General features: G+C 35.0%; 1 protein-coding gene and 1 long non-coding RNA gene across 7 annotated transcripts in view; one reads left to right on the top strand and one right to left on the bottom strand.

Annotated features, from left to right (window-relative positions):
* Positions 1 to 1,853: 1,853 nt before the first annotated feature.
* Positions 1,854 to 4,923, bottom strand: IZUMO3 (IZUMO family member 3). Of its 6 annotated transcripts, none has more exons than XM_054519788.1 (7): positions 4,456 to 4,923; positions 4,244 to 4,318; positions 4,004 to 4,093; positions 3,775 to 3,792; positions 3,233 to 3,313; positions 2,704 to 2,794; positions 1,854 to 2,427 (listed from the first exon to the last, which is right to left on the bottom strand). In XM_054519788.1, the coding sequence occupies exons 1-7, from the start codon at positions 4,679 to 4,681 to the stop codon at positions 2,289 to 2,291; spliced, it is 720 nt and encodes a 239-aa protein (XP_054375763.1). In that variant the 5' UTR covers positions 4,682 to 4,923; the 3' UTR covers positions 1,854 to 2,288. The 6 variants fall into 6 exon arrangements, with proteins under 6 accessions (XP_054375763.1, XP_003777416.1, XP_063570242.1 ...); XM_054519789.1 differs by having other exon boundaries at positions 2,006 to 2,428; positions 2,722 to 2,794; positions 4,456 to 4,904; XM_003777368.2 differs by lacking the exon at positions 3,775 to 3,792.
* A 48-nt stretch (positions 4,924 to 4,971) lies between these two features.
* Positions 4,972 to 17,925, top strand: part of LOC129047822 (uncharacterized) — a 65,298-nt gene continuing 52,344 nt past the window's right edge. The window contains exons 1-2 of the long non-coding RNA XR_010136460.1: positions 4,972 to 5,155; positions 8,673 to 8,832. This is a non-coding gene — a long non-coding RNA (uncharacterized LOC129047822). The remainder of the gene's footprint in view (positions 5,156 to 8,672; positions 8,833 to 17,925) is intronic.

Raw genomic sequence — 17,925 nt, 5'->3', positions numbered from 1 at the left:
TAGCTTTGGGGAAAAATACATCTGCAAAAGAGATGGTAGAGTTAATATTTATGTTATGGAAGAACCTCTTTTAAATTGACAAAACATTTTCAGATTAAAATTAGCAGAGTGTATGAATAGGTAACTCACTGTGGGACTGATTCTAATGGCACTGAATCCTATGTAAAGATGCTGACACACTAGAGAATATAAGTAAATTGATTATCATATTTATCAGACTGCAAAATTTAAAAGAGCTGTATTACCTGTTGCTGGTGGGGATGTGGCAAACATGAACAATTGGTTGTTACTGATATACTTGCAAATTATTACATCATTTCCGTCACAGTCATCACATTTTAAAGTACATATAACTTTCATTTTGATATCCCAATTCTGTAACATTATTTCTTATAAATAAAAGTATTAGTAAGTAGAGATATATGTACACAGATATTTACTGCAGCATTATTCATAGTAATAAAAAGGAACATTAAGAGATTTCCTATCAGTAGAAGAATATTGGAATAATTGTGGTGCCCCCACACTATGGTGTTGTACATAACTACCAAAATAGTGAATTAGACTTATATCACTTAAATAATTTCCACAAAGTACTTAAGTATGAAAATCAACATACGAAAAACTGTTTATAATTGTTTTAATTGCAAAAAAATCATCCATAAATGTTTTCATATGTATGTATGTCTATTTACTTTTAATTATTTAGGCTTTAACAAAAACCATGAAAGATCTATCCTAAATTGTTATCCAATATTTGCTAGAAAGGAGTGAGGAGTGTGGAGTAGCAACAGAGGGGAAAAAGAAGAACAAGCAATACGTTAATACCTTAAGTATATAAAATAAAATACATGTATAACAAAGTAACAAAATTAGATATAAAATAAAGTATATAAGTAAAAATCCACAGAACAAAAATATCTTAAAAATCTAGAAAGTATGTTACTCCGTTTACATATAGTTATAATGAAAAAAACAATATAAAGACAATAATTAAGACTGAATGAAGTTAATATATCTCAACAAGATACTTGAGGAGGTGAACGTTAAATCACTGGGAAATGGTAGATGCCTGACAAACACTCTTATCTGGGAATTTTACATGAATTTTAAATTTAGCACTTGAGAGATATTTGGGTTCAGGTCCTCATCAAATGCGTTTTCATTTATCTCATTATTATAACTGCAACTATAAGCAAGCACTCAGAGATCTATGTGTGAAAGATTTACAAATACCTGTACCCATCCCTGAAGGAGGACTCTCGAAACTATTTCCTGCTGCTAAATGATGGTTTTTATCTTCTAAAATAAGTTCCGGAATAAAAGGAAACAACGTAGGGCGAAAAGGTCATGAATTTTACAGTTCACCAGGCATCAGCTTTATTTCAGGCTTTGCCACATACCAACTGTGTAATGAAGAGTGTATAAAGACAATAAAGCCACAATTATCTCTCCATTAATGTGTCATAACTATATGATGATAGCTGTCAATACCAATCAAATGGTTTGGATGATCAGAGGTCAGCCACTAGAGGAGAGGAGTTTGTCGTAGCTTAGATTAGTTACCTGTTTGACCTTGAGTTGGAGATACTTGTGTTTATTCATCCCCAAAGCAGATATAATAGCAATGTTACCCATAGGGCTGTTGTGAGAATTCAGATGGATAACACATGTAAAGCACTATTTAGAGTGCTACACATACTAAAAAAGTATTCAGTGGAAACAACCAAAAATAATTTAAAAAATATCATATCCAACGTGGCCTTGGAACATAGATCCAGGGGGAATTAATTGGGGCAAACCTCAGCTACTCAGGACTAATACTTTGGGCCTTTTTTTTTTTTTTCTGCGTGTGTGTGTGTGTAATAATGAAGATTAAATGTTGTGTATTATCAAGGAAAATTGTCCACCTTGAACCTAATGATAAATATGAAAACAGTAACAAAACAATAAAAAGCAGCCTTAGAAATGTGAAAGTTATCCTAGTTACAGCCATTAATGAGAGTTACTAACGATGCATTGTTTATTACTATCCAGCATATTATCTTTCCTGTGCATTGCAACATACCAGCATTACTTTCTGTACAACTCTGGCCAAATTATTTGCTCTCTCATTACTTCCATTGTCTCAGGATATCAATAAGCATTTTCGTTAGAGAAACTCTAAGTTCTATTTCAGTTTTAAAATACTATGACTTTATGACCAAGAAAGGGTTTACCTCCCAGTTTTGTACTTAGAGTCAACACTTAAGAGAATCATGAAAGACCTCTTGTCCATGTTGATGTGTTTATTTTCTGAGTCTAAAGTCTTTCTCCTCATTCTCATCTATCTTCCCCATTAATTCTTCAAGTTTCTTCTCCATATATTCCTTTAGTGACCTTCGTATTGCCTTTATTTTCCTCCGATGAAAGATGCAAAAATGGAATCTAGAGTAGGAAAAGAAAATAATTCCAACTTCAATATCAGTAGCCCCATTCTTTAAGCCAATTATGCAGTGTTTTTTTTTCCTTTTCTGGATACTTCTCCACTTCCTTTTGTTCCAACTATTATCCCATCAAATTCTGCATTTTATTCCTGTCAGTATTCCAGAATTTAAAATGACTTCATTGGCCTTATTTCCATTTGGAGGAAGAGGCAATTTGGGCAGTCTCTTGGCAAAAGGAATATTTGAGCCAGTGTTTATTTGGAGAGAAGAAACTCACAGTAACATAGCACTTCCCAGTATTACAGCTGTTGCCAGCAATATGAGAAATAGAGCAATCTCTCGATTCTCAGCCTTTCTTGGATCCTCGTCTGGAAGGAGAAACAGGGAAATATGAAAGTGAGTTTTGGAGAAGAGAAATAGCTTGGGACGTTTATTCAGAATAGAAAACTCTTTTAACCTCAGTTTGCCCTGTTTACTACCTTCATCACTGTTCCATAGTTATTTTGACCTTTATTACTTTTAGTCTCCTAGGTTCTACAAAACTGTTCCTGATAGCTGTCAGCAAAATTCTTCCCAGCCTAATTCCTTCATTCCAAGCCTAGCCTCTTCATTTCTCAGCCTTTCAGTTGGTTCAGTGACAAATTATTTATACTGGTGAAAATTTTGCCCAACACCCTAGCTCCATTTTGTAACACTATCATGACCTCCATTAAAGATGCTCAACAAATATGTGTTGAATAAATCAGTGAGCAACCCTGCTCCTTGATCCCTGTCCCTTCAAAATTCCATAACACAATCTTTGTTACCTCCACAATATTCTCCTTTGAAGCACCTGTCGGTCATGCGAAGACACGTCCAACAATCAAGAATGGGACCTTCAACCACAACTGATAAAGAGGAGAAGAAAGATAATCAGAAAGAGGGCATGGCACGAGGGTTCCTTAGTCATACATCAAGTGTGGAGGATTTGATCTCAAGCATTCCCAGGACTCTCAAGTTTGCATTGCTGTGAATTTCTTCTTCTCCTAGAAATCAAGTTTCTTGATGGATCAAAATCTGTAAGTCTGATCTCCAGGAAAAAGCGGGAAAAGGATGCCTTGGCTTATACTGGGACAGTGGATTGTAAACTATATGTTAGAAGGCCTCCTAGTACCTCAAAAATATGTGGGGTGTCTGAGATTTCATGAGCTAGGTTTCGTTATCAGGTACTGTTGACGTTACCCCTTGTAACCACAGCTCGAGGAATTGCTTTCCCAGTGTAACAGGTGGGAGAGATGGGGCCATATAGAGCAAAGGAGATGGGAAAATATGGACTGAAACCTCAAGGCGTCACATGTACTGTACTCACTGCAATCTTCAGAACAAGCTAGAAGAGAATCAGAAAGTTCTAATGAGTTTAAAACCAGCTACAGTTTGCCATATTTATACCCAAGTAGTCTTTGTTTACCCTTTAAGTTCCAGTTACCTCTCCACCCATTCTAAATAACTCTATTATGAACTTGCATTTCTTCCCTCATCCCGCATTTTCTATTCCCTTCATATAACTTCAGTGCTATTAAATAGAAAGTTTTAATTACCAACTTCAGAGAAGTTCTTTAGTAATTCTTTCAGTTTGGATTCCAAGTTTTGGCAGACCTCGAGAAGCTTGCCTTGATAGATAAAGACACCTAAGAGGGAGTGGAAGGGGTGTCAAAAAATAGAAGTAGCTCTTCCCTTGAGAAGTTAATTCTGTCTGTTTTTATCTTTGTTTTCCCCAGCCAAATTTTCTGAGGCTTGCTTGAGCAGTACAAACTTTTAACATTGAAACAGTACCTCACCTTTCCATGTTTCATTGCCCAGTTTATAAAATTCATTCTTCAACCATGTTCTCAACTTAACAACCTGCTGAACAGCTAGAGAGGGAGAGTAAAGGTACATGCAGGGGAATAATTATATCTATGCAGGAAGTTATGTAGACCCAGGTGTTCTCTTCCTTGCCTCCCTTCTCCGTTTAAGCCCCTGGACTCTCAGAAACTCAAGCTTCCCTCACCCAACACCCGAAGCCTCTTGTCACTGTGGGAGACCTTGAAGCTTAAATGAATCATCTCCTTAATCTGCCGTTCAAGCAGCTGAGTTCGGCCAGGGACTTCTGAGGGTATCAGATTTTCCAGCAAGGAGCCAACATCCTCTATAAATTTGGGGTCACACTCTAAACAGCCTTTGACTCCATGGAAGGCTGACAAGGGCAGGAGCAGGAATAACCACAGGTCACCCATTTCTTTCTTCACCCCCGCTCCCCAACAGCAGGTTGTCCTGGCAACTAGTTCACTTAGTTCCTTTTCCTTCAAAAATCCAGGGCTGAGAGTCTGGTCCTGGATAGTCTGACTCCACTTTTCCTCCTGTTTCCATCCCACTATCAGGCAATCTAATTTCCTTAAGGATCTTTAGTTTTTTACTGACTGTTATCCTTCATTCTAGGAGGGGGAACTGCCAGCTGGGGAGCAGATACCTGAGTTCTGAGTGTAGAACACCAAGAGATAGAGAAGCCTTGAGCTCACACAAGCAGAGTTCTGTGCAGGGAGATGTCTCAGAAAAAGTGTTTCTTTAGCCCTCTCCCTGACTTGCATCCTCATGAAACTCTTAAACCCCCTCCTGACCTTCAGAGATGTTTATCACCAGAGATGGGTTATGAAAGTGATCCTATAGAACCTGAGGGATTGCTTAACTCAAACTCTACTTCTACATTAGAGGTAAGAAAAGCCAAGAATATTGAGTTTCTTGCGGGTCCCAGTCCCTACTGGGGCAGTATTGTTGACAAATACTGGTGGCGGTATTGTTGAGAATAAAGGAATGAGCATTTATCTAGAATAATATTTGGCAATTTTAATAGACAATAACTTATATTTCAGGCTACATTTGTCACTAGGATGATTTTCTAGACATGATTTGTAATCTTTTCCTTCTCTTCTCTCTTTTCTTTCTCTTTCTTTCTTTCTTTTCTTTCTTTTCTTTCTTTTCTTTTCTTTTCTTTTCTTTTCTTTTCTTTTCTTTTCTTTTCTTTTCTTTTCTTTTCTTTTCTTTTCTTTTCTGTCTTGTCTTGTCTTGTCTTGTCTTGTCTTGTCTTGTCTTGTCTTGTCTTGTCTTGTCTTGTCTTGTCTTGTCTTGTCTTGTCTTGTCTTGTCTTGTCTTGTCTTGTCTTGTCTTGTCTTGTCTTGTCTTGTCTTGTCTTGTCTTGTCTTGTCTTGTCTTGTCTTGTCTTGTCTTGTCTTGTCTTGTCTTCGAGATGGAATTTCACTCTTGTTGCCCAGGCTGGAGTGCAATGGCATGATCTCGGCTCACTTCAACCTCCACTCCCAGGTTCAAGTGATTCTCCTGCATCAGCCTCCTGAATAGCTGGGATTACAGGCATGTGCCATCATGCCTGGCTAATTTTGTATTTTTAGTAGAGATGAGATTTCTCCATGTTGGTCAGGCTGGTGTCGAACTCCCAACCTCAGGTGATTCACCCACCTCGGCCTCCCAAAGTGCTGGGATTACAGGCGTGAGCCACTGCGCCCGGTGATTTCTAGTCTTTTTATAGCATTCTTCTTATAGAGAGTATGGAGTCACATACTAGAAACAATAGTTGAGGAATATAGATTGATGAATCCGATAAAGTTCAGATCCCTTAACAAGTGCTTTCTAAAATACTGACAAAGTATGTAACATACAAGAACATAATGGTTATCATGGGCTTCCCTCTCAGACCACCTACAAGGAAGATGTCCAAATAAACATGTTCTCCCTTCAGTGGCCCTTTGAATAAAAATATTCTGTGTTATATGAATAAATTAAGGTTGCTTTTCAGACTCTTAACAGCACTGGTTACCTCTTTTCTAATATATTGCCTGTATGGCTGTGACCTCCTGGAAACCAGGAAACATTGGCAATCTACAGGGTTAGTGGTAGAATTTATATTTAAGATATGGGGTGATCACAGTGGAATGTTGTGCGGGAAGTTAAAAGAATTACCATTACTTTTATGTCTACCAAGCCCATGTGACAGACATGGTGCTAAACATTTCAGGTAGTCACGAATTCTCATGGCACAGCAATCCTTTGGAGATTGTCATTTCTATGTTACTGGTAAGAAATTGAGGCTCAGAGATGTAAAAGGATCCTCGCTGCAAGGGTTCAAGTTCATGTCTGTCTGATTCCAAACCCTATACACTTTACTGCCTCTCAACAACGACTTGCTGGGATAACACAGAAAATTATCTCTTGGAATTTGATAAGTCAAAATATGAAGGCCAATACAGATTTCTTGATTTATGGTTTAAATTAGCATCTCTCTGCTCAGATTTTTTATTCTCTTGGCTAGATGATCTCATTTTTAGAGGATTTCCCAAAAGATTTTCACATGCTGAGGTCTGAAGGCAAGTGAGCTAATGGGATTAAATTAACTCCAGATACTAAAGTTGAAAACTAAAGGGGCTAAAAAATTTGGCAGAGAAGTGGCAAGGTATGAGAACAAACTGTGCTTCAAGAAAAGATATGCATTATAGATATTTTCCAGTCAATGATCCATACCTTCACTTGGACAGTTCAAAGAGTGTTCTCTGACACATTACTGAATAATTCAATGGCACATTACTTTAACCCAGACCTAGAGGTCCATCTATCATTTTTATCATTATCTCACCCTTCCAGTGTAAATTTCAATCAGGTTTTTAGAACGAGAGAAAAAAATTGGCTTTTGGATAGTCTTAGAAATGCTGGAAAAAGGCAAGTCACTTATTAAGACAGATAGAACTTGTAATTGAAAGAATACATATATCCCATGTAAAAGGAAAAACAAGGAAGGAAATCTCAGTCTCATGGAGTAAACAGTAGAAAGATAACACAATGTGCTAATGGTAAAGGCAGAGGTACACATCGAGGTTTATGAGAAAACAGAACAGTACTAGCTAAGTTTAGAGAAATTTTTATAGAAAGGCTGGATCCAGGAGACTAGAGACAGTAATTAATATATCATGATGAGTGAGAATCCAATAGTGTTCAGGAACCTTTAGGGGGAACACTCTAAAAGTACTGATGGTGAAAAGTATAACATAAGAAAATAACCACAATTATCATGGGATAGCACTTTGAATTTCATAAATGTAAAATATTTGAGCTTTGGGAAAGAAGAGCTGTCTGGAAATTGATTAATAATATAATGATCACATTACTTAATTAAAATAATAATACCTGTGTCTGGAAGGCAAAAGGCTGACACCCAAATCCGAGAATAATTAAGTTAGTATATGGTTTGGCTTGGCAGGAAGAGCTATGATTTATAGTCAGCAGAAATCTGCAGACTAGCTAGCTAAACTCTGTTTAAAATAGTATGAGACAAATAATGGCACATACATTCATAATATTTTTACCAACTACATAATGACTCATTTGTGGTTCTAACATAGATATTCATGGGTAGTTGTTTTTATACTAAAACACTAGCAATTAGAGAGTCCCTCCTTTAAGGGCTAGAATCAGTTGTTTGGTACCATTTGGCCTTTGTTACAAATCACGTAAGGTACTGATGTTTGAAATTTGAAGAACGAGTTTCATAAAGAGTAAGATTTTTACAGAAATTCTCCCTCATCCCATGGTAGATCTGATTTCTCAGATTTATTAACAAAAATAATGAATCCTTATCCTCAAGTTTCTTACAGCCATTTTTCTGATGGATTATTTATGCCATTGAGCTCTGCTCTATTTCCCATCCCTACCTATCACTTCACAGGATTCCTTAAAAATTTGGCAAATAATCTAGATACCTTTTATAGTCACATGCAGTTAACTACATTCCTGACTGTAATCTGAGATCAAGAAGCCATTACTTGACATTTGGCCATGTTATAAGCTGTATTTCTAGGTAGTGTAATAATCGTATTTGAAATAATTACTATATACCAGACATTCCACATGTAGAATAAGTTTAATTTTCTATATACCTCCCCATTTATATTCCATTGTCATTAAGCTAATTTATCTCCACATATTTCACTTATCCTTTAGAAACAGTCATAATGGTGGGTAAATTATAGGTAGACTAGAAGATTTACAATGAATCTTTAACAGGAAATGAACTAAAAACTAATCACATCAAGGTGATTGTGGGAAGAATGAGGGGAGAAGGGTAGTGGAAGCAGAAGATATGTGTCACAGCTTATTTTCTCTCTATACTTTAAATGTTGAGTAAAATCCTCATATTCCATGAGCTTTTGCCCTGTTCCCTTTAAGGGCTTTTACAGGATAGGTTAATAGAAAGTGCTCCTGAGACGATGTCAGTTCCTATGTGGTGTGGAATGTCTAAGATGCTTTCACTGGCTGCTGGGGAAGGATGTACAACTCAACTCAGTATCTGACTGGCACCTTTGCTGGCATATCACCAAGGCTTCAGGTAAAGGGACCCTGTGTAACAGCTGGAGAGCGGACCTGGTACCAGGGTCAGGAAAGGAAATGGAGTCTGCAGTAAGCTTCAGGGCCTTGATGGGCCAAATCGTTAGGAAAGACCACTAGTTACTGATGCAACTGAGAGAAAACAGGTCCAAAGTGCCCCATGTGCAGAGTTTCTCAACAAACACTATAAATAGATTCAGGAATGGTATTAGGTAAGGTTATATCTTCACCTTGGAAGATACCAACACACTGTCAAAAACTAAAACACACGTTAGTGGAGAAATTTACTACACAATTTACTGAGAGGAAAAAAAATCAGGAGTTTTTAAACCCCTCTCTAGAAGGAGAGGGAGTCCATGGTGGCTATATTTACTACATTTTAACACGCTACATAGGAAGAGTTGAGTCCATGACTGGACTTGTAGTTGGTTAAAACAAGCCTGGATTTTGGTGATTATGAAATTGTTTTAACCTGGCTCAAGAAGGTCTAGGATCCCAGAGTTACTCAGACTTCATAGTTTCTTACCAATTTCAGGAGGTTAGAGCTAGTTGGCATGAAACATAACAGTTTTGATATGTTGTGGGTAAACGCTACCGTAAGTGAAAAACTTTCTTCTACGTGCGACACGTCCAAGGCAATGACCCCTCAACCACACAGTCCATGAGGTAATATCAGCTCCTACCTCCCCATTCTTACATCCTGTTTGGAAAGAAACAAGAGGAAAAATGTGAAAGAATGATTCTTCCAAAAGAAATGTAGTTATCTAAAAAAAGTGTTTAAATTATTTAGTGAGATTAGGCTTATTATATTATGCTACTATTGCTTTTTATTTTTTATCCAAAGAGGTGAAAAGATGTTCAGAGAAAGCTAAGACCAATAGACTATGAGGAAGCTATGTCTCTTTTCTGTATCTGAGAGCAGTGTGAAAAAATGTGTGACCTTGCAACATAAATGTCATAATATTTTATTCTCAAGACAAGCTTGCATGACTATTTCCATTTTATAAAATACAAACCTGATGTTTGGAGCCATTAAAGGACTTGTCCAAGGTCACACACTTAGTAGGATAAAGATTTGGGGGTTATAACACAAATTTGTCTGCCTTCAAATCCATGTTCTTTCTAAAACACCAAAATTTTTTTCTGAAGAGAGTTAATCCAAGGTCACATCATCATTGCCTCAGAGTAGCAAGAATAGCTATTCTTATGAAATTATATTTGGAAAAAATAGATGTTGTGTTCTTTTCATTCAATTATTTAAAAATTATGGAGTCTGTAATTCAACCATCTTTTAGTTTTCTCCCCACAGCCAATTCTTTTTTCCACTCCTCCCAATTATTTCTATAGAGGAATTGCCTGTTGATTAAAGTACATAATTTTTTTAATAATACATATAAAAGATACAAATGTTAACCCAGTTTACCATAAATAAATACCAGGTACATGCAGCATTTCTCCTTTCCTACCTTCAAAAGGAATAAAAATACAATAATAAAACCAATAATGAGAACCCAGTAGCCAATAAGAAGTAATTTCATTGAGCAAAAAGTCTATGTGAAATAGTGTTTTATATTCTTACATGCATGATCTTATAAAATCCCTATTCTAAAAGGATTGTCCTATTATACCCATTTAGAGATGAGAGAACTGAGACTGAATGGTTAAGTATTTTCAACCAGACCATAGAGCTCTCTGGCAGTAGAGCATGGATTTGTACGGTTTTGAATCATTCCCTATTTATTTTCTTTAAACCACCAAATTCTCAGTTTTTGGTAGCCAAGAGGAAAAAAAGTACCCTTTCCCTGTACGTAATGAACTGGCTTATTTCTGATAAACTTATACTTAGCAGGTGAGACATTGTGGACTAATATATGGCACTAGATTCAATTTTAGTTCTGATCCTCGTAAGAACAGATCTCTTTGCAATGTGCAGTCAAGGGGGTGAACTCTTAGTGGAATTTGAACTTAATGGTTACTACCCTTCAAAAACTAATTTTATTGTTAACTTTTTTTTTTTTTTTACATTATACAACTTTTCTTTAGTATAAAATTTTGCATTTGGATCTTTGTTTATTTGCAGACTTGTATTTGTCATCTTGTTTTGCAGTATTAATTAGGATACTTTTCTCTTGATTCTTTCTAATATGCTAAGTATTTTCTGTGTAATATAACCTGTCTTCAAACTACATCTGTAGGTGTTGTCTTATCTATAAGATCACCGGAAATTTAATCAAATTCCATTATATCTTGCAGTATCTTCTGAGAAACGACCTCAACAAAATTTGCTATCTACCTATTTACTAACATAAATGAGGAAACCAAAAAGGTCAACGGTGAGGCAGGAAGGTTTCAGTTCAGTGGAGAAAAGAAAATCTTGATGAAATGTCATTAACTTCCATATTTGGAATAAGCTATAAAAGGTGTGGAATCTCCATTCCTTCAATCCACAGTCAGTGTTGGGCAGTCCTCCCTCAAGGTTTAGGCTTTACTGAATTGGAGATCCTCTTAGGTGACATAGCTGTTACAATATTTAGAGTATTTAGAGAATGATACCATGAAAAGTTTCTGATTTATATTATTTTTTAAATTTAATGCAAGTATAACAGCAGATATATATGTATAATTTTTTTGAAAAATGAAAATTCTGTTATTACATATACTAGATGAAAAAGGAATTTGTCTAGTTCTACACATTATTAAGTCATTTTTTCCTAAACATATTCACCAAGACGGATTCTAAAAAACACTACAAATCAGTTTTTTTAAGTGGTAAGAAGTATATTTTCTAGAAAAATATAAAATGGTTTCCAATTGTAGCTATTTAAGAATTTCACCATAATTACTTCATCAAATTCTTTTGCTCTGTGAAGCCTTAAGAAAAGACCTTGACAAAGTATACATTGACCACTTTTTATTTTTGCCAAGTTTAGCTCTATGTCTGAAGGGCAGATGTGATAAATTGGTCATACATTATCTCATTTGCAGTCTGAGTTTTATGAACTCCCATAAAACAATTACCATATACACATTTTACAATAAATGAGCAAACAAAGTGGCTGCAAACAATATGGAAAAGTCAATAATTAATTTCAGGTTTCGAAATGTAACGGAGACAAGGGAGCTTTCTCTTCTTTTCAAATGAGAAGGTTTCTTTGTTAGGAATATGCAAGCATGTTAATTCATTACTGTGTGGTTTCTCTTTTTCCAAAGCTTGTCGAAGGTCTAATTTATGTGCAAGACTGAAAGCTGTTTAAACGGATAATATGCTTCCTTCATGAGAAATACCACCCCTTTATGCTCCATTAAATTCAGACGTTGACTCTATAAGCTACGTACCAATTATTTCTTTCCAGAAACAGCAACATAGTTTTTTCTGCAAGGGACAACAGATTATTGTAGGCTGCTATTAATCTCCACATAGTTCACAAAATACACAGGACACTAGGGAGAAACAATCACGTTGCTATTTTAACATTTGCAAAATGCTATGTGGAGCGGAAATAAAAAGAAGATGCCTGTCTGATTGCAATACTCCTTTATTATTTCAAATCTCCCAAAGATAGAAAAACTCTTAATAATGACCTGCTGATGTTGAAGCATCTCTGTGATAGACACAGAAATGAGTCTTTATCTGGTTGATCTTTGTTTTCTCCAACATGTATGGCTGACAACTGCACAATCCAACTGCATGAGACATTGGTTGGATGTGAGAGTGAGTAAAAATGCCTATTAAAATGCTAAAATAAATTCTTATACAACAACAGCATTGTTGAGTACAATGATAATGGAACAATTCTCATAGTAAAAACCAGAAAAATATACCACTACTTCAGTATAACCTCCTATAGGTTAGAATTTAATATGATGGCACTGAATTATTTTTAGGGGAGTGAATTACCCTAAGTAGCAGAGCTGTTTACAAAACTATTAACACTGATACTAGCCCACGTATCAAAATCCAAGGATTATTTTAATAATGAGAAGTCAATATCTTATTTTTAAAAATGTATGACTTTATCCAGTCAAAAGTATGTAAGTGCCTACATTTAACTTACATCCAACAAGTATTTATTGAGCACTTATTATTTGTCAGAAACCATGCTAAGTAGCAACAATAGAAAGAAGACGGGAGAGAAATACCTCTGCTGCAGCATGCAATCAAGTGGAAGGCTGATATTTTAATCTAAACATCTTTTTAATGTGTTGAGGTGGCTTTTTTCCCCAAGCATTCATTTTTGTTACACACATATACATACACACACACACACACACATGCACAGACACAGACACAGGTTATGTATATGCATATATGTATATATTTATTTTAAAAAATTAACAGTCTTCATGTTTCTGAATGGGAATTTTGCTCCATTCCAAACAAATTGGGAAAGTTTTGGCTGAGTTGGTCCATAGATCAAAGGGTGACTTAAATCAGTTAACACATTCTATTCATCCAGAAACTGTATCAAGAATGGGTATGTAAACCAATCATAGCCCATGAAATACTGGCAAATATTAATGGAAGCTTTCAGGAAAACAAACAGAAATCCACACTGTCTCCTTTGTAGGAGTTACCAGAGAAAACTCTGACCGTTTTCCCGAACCTCCTGATGTGAAAATGTGAACACTAAAGCTGCAACTGCCAGAGGCGTGTTGGGGCTCCCCTTGTCTGTGGTTTATGAGAGTTGATTTTACAATCAATTCTGCACGTGAGCTTGAAACTGACCATGGTGGAAGAATTTACATCTCTGAAATCGCAGATGATACAAATAAAAGGTCTTTACGTTTTTTCTGTCCTTTTTTTAAGGGAGGTCCTGATAGCCAGCTTACTATGAGTCCATAGTGTGGAGACATATGGAAACTTACTGTGAGACCAGCAGAGAGTCATGAGAAATTAGGTCTTGATACCGTAAATTGAACTACCAGATCAAGCTTTAGTAAAAACCTGCCGTAGCTCTGGAGTTTTCATTTAATGTGAGCATATAACTTCTTCACAAAATAACAGTTTCATGAACAATGTACATTATTTTTTGAAGGTAGAATACTAAAATTAGCATTACTTCAAGAGAATTCTTAAAAGCAAATTGAGGTTACAGAAAAAGACAGTATGTGTACTGGGAATCTGAAGAGAACGATTGACAGTTTTGAAAATGTAAATCTGCCTCTCAAGGTACATCTGGTGGACAGGCACTTAGGGGATTGATAATTTGGAAAAAGCAGTTTAATTGTTGAAGGCATGTGTTGCCTACAGTGGTAAAGCTTAAGTTGTTAAAATGTGGTATTGACCTGTGCACTGATTCCAATTATAAAATTTACTCCAGTCAAATTTCCAATGTACATTCCAGTAAAATTAAGTGTTGCCCCAGTAAAATTTGTAAATCCACATATGCCATTCTACAGGAATAACTAGCTAACTAGCCACTGAGCTTATGAACGGAGACAAAACAGAATAAAATTCCAAAATAACAGTGTGGTCAAATTAGAATTTCTGTTTTAATATAATGGGGAAGTAGTGGAGGCATATAATTTTATTAAGGCAGAAATAAAAATGTGGTGGGTCTTAACACTAAAGAAATAAATTCTACAATATTTTGTCTAATGTATTCAATGTCAAAAGGAAAGGCATTATACTTAAATTGTGACACAACAATAAATTATTAATGGAGAAACATTGGTCCACATTTTAAAGCTAATTTTTATACAAATTTACTGACAATATTGAGAAAGCTTGATCTTAATAATTTAATAAACTCCTGACATGTTTTGAGCACCTTTGTAAGTACTATGCTTTCTAATTTTCATGGAATCTCCATGGACAAGGGTATGAGCTACACCATTTATTAAATAAGAAGCTGCACTTCCAAAAGGAAATGTTACTTTTTCAAGCTTATGTGTCCTATGAGGGCAAGAGTTTGGGTCCAACTCTAATGTCCATACTTTGCTGAATTAGATCACATCAATTAGACATTTTGATGCATATTTCATCTTAGCCCAATCAAATCAAAGTGAGATAAAAATTAAAGAAAAAACATATTTTTAGTTCAGTGAGATAAAAATTAAAGAAAAAACATATTTTAAGTTTTGTTTAGATAAAAGAAAACATGAAACAGTGGGCAAGCCATGGGACAGTTGAACTAACTCCCACACATATTGAAGTTGAGTTCTAAAATAGCATTTGATGACAATAGTTAGCACAAATCTGGAAGATATTTCTCTGACCTGAATAGGTGCTTAGAAAATATTAGCAAGCTAGAGCAAAGGCCTAAATATGTGTCCAGGCTCATCCAGTCTTTCAGGTGTGGGAAAATTGAGTTTTTTATTAAGGTGAAATAACCAATGTCTATTTCACAGCATCAAACAGATGACTTAGAGAGACAAAAGAATTTGGAAAAACAGCTTTGTCAGTCCCATCAAAATAGCTAGTCTTTTAAAGTAATAACTGTGTAACCTTGGGGAAGTTAGTTACCCTTTAGAAACCTAAGGTTTTGCAACTGAGACATGGGAAAAAATACATACACATACACATTATAAGGTTCTTGTGAGGGTTAAATGAGATGATAATATGTTACCAAAAAGTACCTTATATTTATTAAATGTAAGCATTCATTAAATGTTAGTTGTTATTGATGCTATTTTTTTTTAACAAATAAAAGTGTTCTTCCTTTATCATTTAGTAATTGTAAAGCATTGCACAATTCACTGGATCTCTTTAAGCCTTAGTTTATTTATAAAGATGGCTCTCGTATAGTATCATGTTAATCTTTTAACGTTTCTTTGAGGGTTAAACTGTAAAATGCATATAAAAGTACAATAAGTCCTCACTTGATATTGTCAAGAAGTTCTTAGAAACTGACTTTAAAATCCTTGAATAATAATATTTTTTTCAAAATTGTTTCATTCTAAACTTGAGCGGAAAAAATACTGGTTTTATTATGCTTCTTTTGCTTAAAGTCAGTTTCTAAAAACCTATCAACAAAGTTAAGTGAGGACTTACTGTATTTTAGAAAATATAATAAATTAAAAGAAGTGATATATTAACATCCTCACTAGAAAAATCCACTGGGTCTTCTCACTCCACATCTCATTAGCCTCTGTAGCATTAGAGAGGAAGACTACCTTTTGCAAAATAGTATCATTCACTTTTTTCTCAATGACATTTCTGCACTTCTCTCTGTTCCTGTCTAACCAGCTCTTTTTCATTTTCTTTACAGAATGCAATTTCTCTTTTGACCTCAAAATTGTTAAATGTTCCACAGGGCTCCCCTTAATCCCCTTCTATTCTCATTCTACTGAATCTTAACTACTCCTATGACTTTAACATCTAAATCCCTATCTATAGCCAACCTAGACCTACAACTATTCTAATCTTAAAATGAGTTTTCCCAAATGGGGCTTGACAATGACAAAATGATTAGTGATCTTCAAAGTATATTGGATAAACTTTATAAAGCTATATGAAACACTATTATTCCGCTAGATATTGATATAGAAGTAATTGAGCTGCAATATCAGATAACATTAAAATGAGTGTTTATCACCATTCTTGGCTGAAGGCTTCTGGTAAGAAATAAGTAGCCTCTAAGGACAAACTAAGCAAATCCAGCCCAATTAAGTTATGATAGAGATTATTCTGGAATTTATACCATCTTTCTCTTCCTCATTAATTTGCTTCTTCAAAAAGCATTTATTTAGCACTAATTATGTCCAGAATACTAAGATTTTTTATAAAGAAAGAGGAGAAATGATAATAGGGCATGAAGAAGATTATTGAAACTGTTCCTTGAACTAGCTTTAAATTTGAGGTTTACTATAGTGAGAATTACACTAGAAAACTGAGTCCCTTTGTAAGTATTCCATTTGATAATCTTGCTTCTAATTTTAAATCAATCTGAAAGAAAAAAGAAAAAATTAACTCCATCAGGTGGAAATTATATATAAACCTGAATTGAAGAACAGATTTTCTTTTAAATTGGAAAATAATTCTTCTTTGGGAGTTAATTCCTTTCTACTTAGAAACTGGTAGTTTTATGTAAGATAATAAATGCAGAAAAATTAGACTGATACACAAATAACTGGCCAGTCTTTGTTTTCTGATACACTAGATAAGTATTTTATGTATTTAAGGAATTAAAAGATGGTTTACAAATAAGAAAAACATTCCTCATTTTAGGCTGTAAAACTCCCCAGACAGAAAAGACAATAGAAATCACTTCACAGAAACCAAACAACCTGATTTATTCAAATTATGAATTCCAAATGAGCGAGAATGCTCACTAATTCTTGAGAAAATACAAACGTGGAATTTCTATATTTTCGATATGAATATGACATTGAAACTGCTTGTAATTTCTGTTAGCAATGGGTAATATACTGCAAAGAAAGAGAAATCGGTTATTTTTTAAAAAGAACCCACTGAAAAAAAATATGAACAAAAAACCTAGGGAAATTAAAGATAGAAAATAAGCTTTATTGCTTAAGGAATAAGCATGGGAGACTGGGAAATTATTAGTATGGGGAAAAATTGAGGATAAGAGATAAAACCAAGGTCATAGCTAATTGTTAGTTGATTTGGAATCAATAAAATTTCCATGTGTAATTTTTTGGTTGCTGAAAACCTTAGTTATAACATTTGGTCTTATATTTAATTTAATCTTCATAATTCTGTGAAGATAGTATTTCTAATTCTCGTATATGAAGATAAAAAGCCAGGTTTATGAATGTTACAATGTTTGCTCATGTCACAGTGTTGGTCAGCAGCAGAAGTGAAATATAAACCCAGATCTGTCTGAGCCCCAAGCCTGCGTTCTTTCCACTTTCCTATGCTCATCCTATTCCCTCTCTACAGAGTGAAGCAACATTATTATAAGGTTCTGTATAATGCAATGTGATTTAACACTAACCAGTGATTTTCAACTTATGGAAGTTAATTTTGTGCTAATCCATTTAAAGTGACTCACTCCATCTTCCCCATGGCCCACACCACGTGTTGGTGGGACAGATGGTGTGAACTGAGGTCGTTGAAGAATAATACTGATTGATTCATGTGGGGATTATCAAGATGTTATGACCTAAAAGAAAAATCAGTCTATGTTTA

The sequence above is a fragment of the Pongo abelii genome, chromosome 13 (genome assembly GCF_028885655.2).
Source record: "Pongo abelii isolate AG06213 chromosome 13, NHGRI_mPonAbe1-v2.0_pri, whole genome shotgun sequence".
NCBI classification, from domain to species: Eukaryota; Metazoa; Chordata; class Mammalia; order Primates; family Hominidae; genus Pongo; species Pongo abelii.
This window is presented reverse-complemented; position numbering and strand designations above follow the sequence as displayed.

Coding starts and splice junctions, on each gene's coding strand:
- IZUMO3 (XM_054519788.1), bottom strand. CDS start 4,681: ATGGGTGACCTGTGGTTATTCCTGCTCCTGCCCTTGTCAGCCTTCCAT. Junction 4,319..4,455: donor CAAGAGGCTTCGGGTGTTGG/GTGAGGGAAGCT, acceptor CTCCCTCTCTAG/CTGTTCAGCAGGTTGTTAAG. Junction 2,795..3,232: donor CAAAGGAGAATATTGTGGAG/GTAACAAAGATT, acceptor TTCTCCTTCCAG/ACGAGGATCCAAGAAAGGCT.